Genomic DNA, 9,664 nt, shown 5'->3' with positions numbered 1-9,664 from the left:
GGGAACGGGAGGATTCAATTCCTACATGGAGAGTGAAGAATAAAGCTCAAAGTTTGCATCTCGTATTATGTTAAAGATTGTCAACTTGGGTTGAGAAGATTCGTGTAGATAAGTTCAAGATGAAATTTTTAACAAATAAAACGATGTAACTCCAATATCTTCTTCTTTCTTAATAAGGTTGGGACCTTTAAATTTAGAGATGCATAGATTTACTTCTTCCCTCTCAATGGTTTGATTCTCATATCATGTTAAAGATTTTTAAATTGTGTTGAGAAAAATTATATAGACAAGTTCAAGATGAAACTTTTAATGGTCAGGAAGATCTATCTCCAGCATCTTTTTCTTTCATAATAAGATTCAGACCTTTACATTTAGAGATACATAAATTTAGTTTTCCCTTCTCAATAGTCGACAACGTCAAATATTAAATATATAGTAAAGGGTCCAAATTTAATCATCCTATCGCCAAAATATCATAACTTTAGTAAAATGCCTTCAAACTTTGCAAATCACACCCCAACACGAAATTAGTTTCTCTCTCTTCTCTCAGCTCCCCATCCGGCCTACCCAACACGACACCATCGCCGCCTTCGACGAACTCGACACTGGCCTCGATAACGTCCATCACTGGCCTCCTCTCTCTCTCTCTCTCTCTCTTTCTCTCTCCCTCTTTCTCTCTGCGTGCGTGTGTACATTAATTATCCTATTGACTCATGTAAATTGTCTTGATATCAAAGCTACTATTACGGTTCAAGGTTTGAACTTATAAGCTTTCATGATATTTCATGAGTCTCTAGATAGCCGGATTTCTAGATCTGTGATTATCAAAATTGGCCATCTACATGTGCATCTGTTTTTTGTTTACATCCAAGCAAGAGTTCACCCTTACTCACTTGCGAGGAATCAACAGTCCAGCTTACGCACCACCAAGAATCACAAAGGTGGGGTCCAAGATTAAACATTTTGAGCATTGCCCTTTTCAGTAATATTGTGATCCCTACAAGGGCAATCTTGCACTCATCCCCCTTTATAAAGCAACACTAACCCTTTAAAGTTCAACCCTTCACTTACAAAACTGTACCTTCGCGACTCCACAGTTTTGTGTTTCTTAAACCAACCAAGAACAAAAAAAAACCATGGGGAACTGCTTAGTTCTTGAAGAAAAGGTGATCAAGATCGTCAAAACCGACGGCAAAATCCTCGAGTACAAGTCGCCGTTGAGGGCTCGCCAAGTCCTCTCAGAGTTCGCCGCAGGCCACGCGATCTCGCAGACGTTTCCGGCCACGGCAGTCCTCGAGCCGGACTCAAGGCTGCTCCGTGGCCACGTGTACTACATCTTTCCTCTTGATCCGTCCACGACGTCAAAATTCGCCAAAACCAAGAACAAGAAGGTCAGGTTTGCTGATGATGATCACAAGGCGGTGGAAGAAGGCGGAGAGATAATTAAGGGTGGTGGATCATCGTCAGTTGTGAGGATAAAGGTGGTGATCAGCAAGAGAGAGCTGGCGGAGATGATTGCGAGGGGCGGAGTTTCGGTCGAGGATGAGATGATCAGTTCTCGGTTGATGCAGAGGGAAGAAAGAAGCACCAGCTTGGGAGGTGACGATGAAGATGACGATCTTTCAAGAAGTTGGAAGCCTGCATTAGAGAGTATACGTGAAGTCAACTAGCAAAACATAGCATGCTCTCTCTCTCTCTCTCTCTCTCTCTCTCTCTCTCTCTCACAAAGACACAAACACATGACACATGCCAGTGATTTTTGTTAGATGGAGAAATTATTGCATAGACTTGTTATGATTCTGAATCATCTCTCAAGTAGCTTGTTGAGGCCCCAAAAAAGAAGAGAAAAAAGAAGATTCAGCTGCTTAAAAGTGAGAAACAAGTCTATGTAATAAATTTTCTTCTGTGATTCAGAAAGAAACGAGAAACACTATCAATGAAAGACAAACAGCAAATACATGTACATTTATGAAACCCTCTTTCATGTGATTTACTTTAATTACCGTCGACAGATCATGATACATCATCGTGAATTCGAGTCAATTTGACTAATACTTTCGACTCCTAGATTTGAAAATATCCACGTTCGAAACATTCAACGCGAGTATCGCCGGCTCAAATTGGGTTTGGCGCTTGTCTTAAGAATCGATTTCTATAGGAACTCTCCCTTTGTAGATGTTATTTTCCTCATGTGATCCCTTTTTGCTGTTAAAAGGAAGAATTGGGAAGTCTATTCTTGTAACTGCATATGTCAGATCTTAGCAAAAATGTGGGGACGTGCAAGAAAAGGCTACGCTTGACAGTTTTGAGATGAAGTTATAGGAGAGCGCTTGAATCATGCACAACTCCAAGATCTTGAGTCATGACAACATAATAAAATAGTTAGGTTCCCTTTCCATGACGAATTTCATGAGGAGGATATGATCTCACGAAGCCACCAGGAAATTAACTCGGTGACAACAGGGTTCTCGTATCTAACAAAAAAATAAAAATAATAACAACAGGATTCTCGTACTTTTAGCTCAGGAAATCGATGGTTATGAATTTGATTCACAAGTGCTTTCCTCTTTCTTTATAGGATACATTCCCTCAAGTTCTTAGACTCATCTCGATCAGGCCCGTTCTGGCCATTCTCGCCCATATGGATCTAGAACTCTACCAAATGTTCAAACTTCATTTCTTAATGAGGATCTTGATGAAGAGATCTATATGGACCAACACCCATTGGCTTTGTGGCTTCGATGGACAAATCGAAAAGTATGCAAGCTAAAAGGAGAAATCTATGGCTTTGGGTAACTCAAATGTAAATGAGGAGCCATGACGGGTGATTTGCTGCGATAATCCCTCTTCATGTAGCTGGCCAATTACGGTCGTGACCTGAATCATAACATATAATGATCTAAAAAATAGAAAAGATAGAACAAACGTTCCTCCAATTTTGAATTTTCTACTGAATATATGAGTCACTTTCCACGGGCACTTGCGACGCAGGACCATTATCATTGCCTTCACCATACACACTAGCCTTATCACCAATGCAATGTAGTCATGCGACCATTATCATTGCCTTAATGGTGCGGCTAATCATGATCACTAGAAATCTCAACTAGTAATGCTGGCCTATCGAAGTGGATCGTATTAGGGGTGTGCAAAAAAATCGGGAACCGCCCGGAACCGGACCAGACCGGCCCGGAACCGGTGGTTCCTAAGGGAACTGGTCCGGTTCCCGGTTCCAATTTATTGGAACTGATGGGTACCGGTCCGGTTCCCGGTTCCAGGTGCAGACCCACCCACCCGCCCACCCGAATCGGACCGGACCGGTAATATTATAATATATTATCTATTTATTTAAATTTTAATTACAAAAAAATAGAAACCCTAAATCACTAAATGCTCAATACCCTCCCCTCACTCTCGCACAGTCGCACTTCTGGAATCTTCGTCAACAGAGAAACACTCTCTCACTCTCATTGTCTCCACTCCGACGCTCTATCTCGGCCTCGACTCACGGCCTCACTCTCTCACTCTTCTCGATCAATACTCTCTTGTCTCAAGCTCTCACCATCTCGTTCGCATCGTCTCCGTCTCCGACGCTCCGTTCACAACGCTCTGTCTCGGACGCTCCGTCTCCGACGCTCTGTTCACGGCGCTCCATCTCGGCCTCAACTCACGGCCTCGACTGTGGACTCCCACACGGCCGCGCCCTCTCAGTCGCCTCAATTGGCTAATTGCTGTAAGTTTGAATCCCTAATTTTTAATCTACTCGCTAAATCCCTTTGTCTCTTAAGTTGTTTGCATGATGCTGTGACGACAACATGAGATGCCTTTTTAATATTGACCGTTCTTACTCTTCTCCTTTGGCATTGACGGAGCATGTTTTTTAGCTACTATAACTTAACATGTTGTCATTCTGTTTCTGTTAATCTCAACATTTTACCTGATTAGACACATTCATCCGACACAACTTTGCTAGCTCAATGCCTACATTAATAGCAGAGCAGATGCTGATTTTTCTGTTGAACGGAGCCTTTCTTTTACTGCCGGAGTTTTATGTGCGGAGGCTGTGTCGCTTAATGCATATCTAATAGGAGATCGACATCCTCCAAATGCTTTTTTGGGGACTGCCGAGGAGCTCCGATTCTTAGAGGTTCAACCTAAGCATATTTAAGTATATGCGCTGACTGTGTTTCTTTGTAGCTGCACATCCTTTGCCGTAGGCCTCAGCTCGAAGTGTCAATCTATTATTACCTTATTTGAATCTTGGAGGTTTCTGTTGATTCTTCATGTGTCTTGGGTTCCAACTGCTGTTCCTAATGTAATCTCTATTAGCATGGTTGATTGACTGTGAAGAGCGCTTATTATGCTTCGGCAGAATGTTGCATTCTGCCATGAGAGATGGGATGAATATGATCCCTTACAAGTACATAGTCTGTAGACTCTGTAGGCATGGGTCTCAAATAATTTGATCTCTATTTGTTATTCTTTGTCTAAAACTTTTATCTGTTGATGACGCGTTACTTGATTCGAGCAGATGATCTACTAATATGTCGATGGAACTGGAGAACTCTTATGATGCGATAACGCCGATAATGGAATCAAAATCACCAGAACATGGAGACGGTGAAGATGATTTGGAAGAGGCATCTAACACAAATAAGGTATCTGGTTCTTTTCCTCCTCCTAGTAAGCGAAAATCAGCGGCCTGGCTTCATTTTCGTACAGGCACGACTGACGCGAATGGGAAACTTCAAGTTTTTTGCAATTATTGTGGGGCAAAGTATTCATACAGTGTTGAGAATGGTACTTCAAATATGTTGAAGCACTTGAGAAAGTGCGGTAAATATCCTCGCAATATTGATAAGAAGCAAAAATTGTTTGCTTCACATAGAGTAGATGGGACTCAAATGACAGGGGGAAATACTAGTACTGGGAGTGCTAGTGTTTTAACGACATGGAAGTTTGATCAAGAGAAATGTAGGCAAATGCTTGTTCGAATGATTGTAATTGATGAACAACCATTTTCATTGATTGAGCGTGTCGGATTTCGTGATTATATCAATCAATTACAACCTCTCTTCAAGCATATGTCGCGATTTACGGTGGCTAGGGATTGCATGAAGTTGTATTTTTGTGAAAAAAAAGTTTGAAGGCTTTCTTTCGTAAGCTTAATTCTAGGATCGTACTCACGACTGATACATGGAGTTCCATTCAGAATTTGAACTACTTGTGTCTCACTGCACACTTTATTGATGAAAACTGGAAATTGCACAAGAATTATCAATTTTGTAGTGATGCCTAGTCATAAGGGCAGAGATATTGGGAAAATGATTGAGAAATGCCTCTATGAGTGGGGAATAGAGAAAAAAGTGTCCACAATCACTGTGGATAATGCTAGTTCGTATGATGTTGCTATTAGTTATTTGAAAGAAAAATTTTCAAGAGATAGGCTATTGATCTTACATGGCGAAGTTCTACACATGAGGTGCATGGCTCATGTACTAAACTTGATTGTGAGGGATGGCTTGGCTGAGGTACATGACTCTATTGCACGTATCCGAAACGTGGTTAGGTATGTGAGAAGTTCCCCCATGAGAGCTAAAACATTTAAAGATTGCATTGAGAGTTCAAGGATTACTTATAAGGGTTCAGTTTGTCTTGATGTCTACACTAGGTGGAACTCCACTTATCTAATGCTAGACACTGCTATAAAGCTTAGAAAAGCTTTTGAAAGGATGGATGAAGAGGATATTTCTTTCTCAACTGAGCTTAACTCCGACACTCCAAATAGTGTTGATTGGGAAAATGCCATTATTCTTTCCCAATTTTTGAAGAGGTTTTATGATGCCACCAACAAGATGTCCGGGACTTTGTATGTCACTTCAAGTGACTATTTTGAGGGGATAGCTTCTTTGTATAATTATCTGAAAGAAGCGGCGAAGGCGATTCTAGGGTGAGAGTTATGGGTGCGAAAATGAAAGACAAGTTTGATAAATATTATGGGAGTTTTGAAAGAGTAAATTTGATGGTGTTGATTGCGGTGACATTGGATCCTAGAAAAAAGATGAATTATGTGAGATATTGTTGTAGACTCATTTATGATAATAGTGCGAAAGTTGATGAGATGTTTGATACAGTGAAGTTTTCCCTAGAACGTTTGTTTGAATTTTACAAGAAAGCTTCTCTTGGTTCTTGTGACAAAAATTGGGGAAATGAACTTGTGAGTTCTACTAGTACCGGTAGTAGTTGTGATCCTCATTACGACGAGGGAAATCAAGGGGTAGATTGCGGTTTGCATTTCTATGTGCAAGAGCCGTCCTATGAAGCCTTTCTTATCGAGGAGAAAAAAAAGTCCGAGGGCTCTTTATCTGAGCTCGATCGGTATCTTAAAGCTGAACTTGAAGAGGCTCGTGATCTTGACATTTTGATGTGGTGGAGCAATGTCGGCCGAAAGTTTAAAATCCTATCTTTGATGGCTCGAGATATTTTATCTATTCCTGTAACTACCGTTGCTTCAGAGTCGACTTTCAGTACTTCTGGTTGTGTTCTTGATGGCTTTCGAAGTTCTTTAACACCTAAAGTCGTAGAAGCTTTGATTTGCACTCAAGATTGGTTGAGAGCGGTTCTTGAGCCGATTAATATTGAAGAGTGCATCGAGAATGCAGAAAAGTTTGAGTTGGGTAAGTCCATATCTTTTCATCTTGTAATTCTTTCGTATATATAATGAGTGAATGATTTATTTACTATCTTTCTTTTTTGTTAGATATGGATCATGTTAATGCGGAGATTAACTCTACATAGAGTGTAAATTTGAAAGCATAATCCAAGGAAAATGGTAAAAACATGGGCTGAAAAGGAAATGAGAAATATGATGAGGTGAGTGCTGTTCTTTTACAGTTGAACAATTTCAACTTCTGTTATTTTTTTAGCAAAAATTGATGAACAATGTGGTGCCATCATTTGAATAATGCAGTACTTGTAATTCTTTTGCCTTGCATAATCTCCTTGTTTTACAAATATGGTTCTTCCAAGAGGTATTTCCATAACTGATGATTTTATTGTTGATGCATCCATAACTGATGATTCAGTGGATAGTTATTTGGGAGAGGTTTTTCCTTTATGACATTAATTTCACAATCTTATGCCAGCATTATCTTTAAAACTCTAGTCTGATCTTTCATTTAACACTTTGATTCCATTGCAGATTCAGCAAAGAATTTCGGCGAGAGGAAATGTTTTATCACCGGAAGATGAAATTGCGGACTCCGTTTTTATAGAAGTTATTAGACATCGGCATTTTCTCAACTATTGCATTATGCTTAACTCCTAAATTGTCAATTACATAACGGGATAGTTGTCAATATACACATGTGGGCTCGTCAATTCGATCTTTGGTGTGCTTGTCGAAAGCATGTAAAGTTCATGTTCTGGGCTATTTATCTGTGATTTTACTTTTGGATATGGTCATTTAAGGGATGAAAAAAGAAGGAAATTCCTACATTTACATACCTGGTGCAAAGTAGAAAAAGGGTGGTTTGTCACCGATGTGCACGTGCAGTGCTACTAGCACATGGTAGTTTAACTGGTAGTTCAACTTGAGACCGGTTCCATGGACCCGCCCAAGAACCGGACCGGACCGGCGGTCCGGTTCTCAGGCGGGTCCATGGAACCGACGGGCGGTTCTCGGTTCCAATTTTTGGAACCGGTCCTGTAGCGGGCGGTCCATGGTTCCGGGGTGGGAACCGCCCACCCGGACCATGCACACCCCTAGATCGCATGCATTTACTGAGGGCATGCTTGTTTTTTACTTATAATAAAAATGTACAAATGAGAAAGAATTATTTTCGAATAAAAACGTTCTGTCAATAGGAGAAAGAATTATTTTCGAATTTCCGATATTTCAAATATTATGATTCTGCATAACTTCGAATGTTAGTATTTACACCTTGCAAATCCTCGAGCCCTTCTATGGGTGACCATTCTTCAATCGGATCGGGAAGGTGGAGTTAGTCTAGTGTGAAAAGGACTCATTTAGGATAGGGCTAACCATTATAACAAAAAAAAAATCAGAACATCGATATGATATTAGATATTTCAGCTTTTAAGTGTTAAAAGCGATCTCTTCGTTCGTCTAATGCAAGAGAGGAGACGAATGAGGGAAGAAAGTGCAAAAAGGAATACTATCTACTGCTCTCTGTGCTTTTCGACACGTAAAGGAGGACAAAAAGGATGCTACTAAACCACCCGCCTTGGTGGCGCTGCTGGAGCGCGCACTCTTCCTCTCGCAAAAGGTTGAGTGTTCAAATCCCGGGTGCCGCAGGGTGACTTAACCGGTGCACGTGTGTGGTGGCTAGCACGTGCCGCCCCCAGGGTTTACCTCCTGGTTGTCGGCCGTGCGGGGATTCCCTGGGTCACCAAAAAAAAAAAAAGGATGCTACTAACGTTCACGCAATACAAGTTGGAAAGCAAAGGGTGTTATTTTTATTCTTTTTATAAATTCTACTTTTCAAGTCCTTTTGCATTCTCAAAATTTCTAATCAAGTCGTTTTAATACCAAATCCGATCAAATCTAGCTGACATGGCGTTTGAAGTGTGAAATGGGTAAAAATTTTCCAACATTGATGTTTACGTGGGCGTCCAGATCGGCTAAATTTTATCCAACATCATACTCCGATGTTGTCCACATTGGCTAAATTTTTCCATGGTAGCATACATGTAAGAGTCCAAATTGGCTAGATTTTATCCATATCATAGTCTGGCGTGGATAATTGACTGGTTTGGTGAGGGGAGTGACTTGATTAGAAAATCTGTGAAAATAGATGTACTTGATCAAGCAAATTAAAAGTACAGAAACTTGATTAGAAAATGGCATGAAAGTGAATATAAAAAGTAGAATTTGTTCTTTTATTTATTTTGGGAACAATCAGGAAAGAATATTTTGCCCTTGTCCAGGCAAGAGTTAGGTATGAGAACCTGTGATTGATGATAAAAAGAGATTATTTGTGTAAATTTTAAGAGAAATGACACTGCAAATATCTGAAGTTTTACTCGTTTTACAATTGAGCACCTAAGTTCTTTTAATTCAACTAAGTAGCTCAACTTTTCAAATTTGGCTCAACGGGTGGTCTCCGTTAAAATTGGGGACAGAAAACATCTAGCCGTTACCTATCCATATTGGCGTCCGATGTAACCTTTAAGATAATGAACGCCGACAAAAACATATTGGACGGCTAAGATCGTCCAAGTTAACATTTTATCTCCTTCCTGATCACTCACTTAAATGGAGATGGTATAGTTTTTTTTTAGGGTTAATACCACAAAAAATCTTAATTTGGTACACATGTGACAAATTTACTCTAAACTAATTTTTTACCATAAAAAACTCTAAATTTGTATATTTGTGATAAATTTACCCTCCGTTAAATTGAATTAATACCACGAAAAATCTCAAACTGATACACATTTGACAAACAGAGGGTAAAACCTTCAAACATGTGTCATCCAACTAAAAAATTTGACGGTAAAATTTAACGGAAACTAATGGAGGGCAAATTTGTCACAAGTGTACCGGTTTGGGGTTTTTGGCAGTTAAAAAATTAATTTATGGTAAATTTGTCACAGGTGTACCAGTTTGGAATTTTTCGTAGTATTAACCCCTTTTTTTTTT

The 9,664-nt window shown here is 39.9% G+C and overlaps 1 protein-coding gene across 1 annotated transcript; it reads left to right on the top strand.

Moving 5' to 3' along the window:
* The first annotated feature begins 1,072 nt into the window (after window positions 1-1,072).
* On the top strand, window positions 1,073-1,974 carry LOC115692422 (uncharacterized). Its single transcript, XM_030619265.2, has one exon. It carries the CDS (start codon window positions 1,137-1,139, stop codon window positions 1,668-1,670), a length of 534 nt encoding a protein of 177 aa, XP_030475125.2. The 5' UTR covers window positions 1,073-1,136; the 3' UTR covers window positions 1,671-1,974.
* Window positions 1,975-9,664: the final 7,690 nt, after the last annotated feature.

This window comes from Syzygium oleosum, unplaced genomic scaffold (assembly GCF_021117445.2).
Source record: "Syzygium oleosum isolate NSW1041296 unplaced genomic scaffold, Sole_v2.1 Sole_v2.10, whole genome shotgun sequence".
NCBI classification, from domain to species: Eukaryota; Viridiplantae; Streptophyta; class Magnoliopsida; order Myrtales; family Myrtaceae; genus Syzygium; species Syzygium oleosum.
This window is presented reverse-complemented; position numbering and strand designations above follow the sequence as displayed.

Excerpts from the sequence above, each read along its gene's own strand:
- LOC115692422 (XM_030619265.2), top strand. The coding sequence starts at position 1,137 with ATGGGGAACTGCTTAGTTCTTGAAGAAAAGGTGATCAAGATCGTCAAA.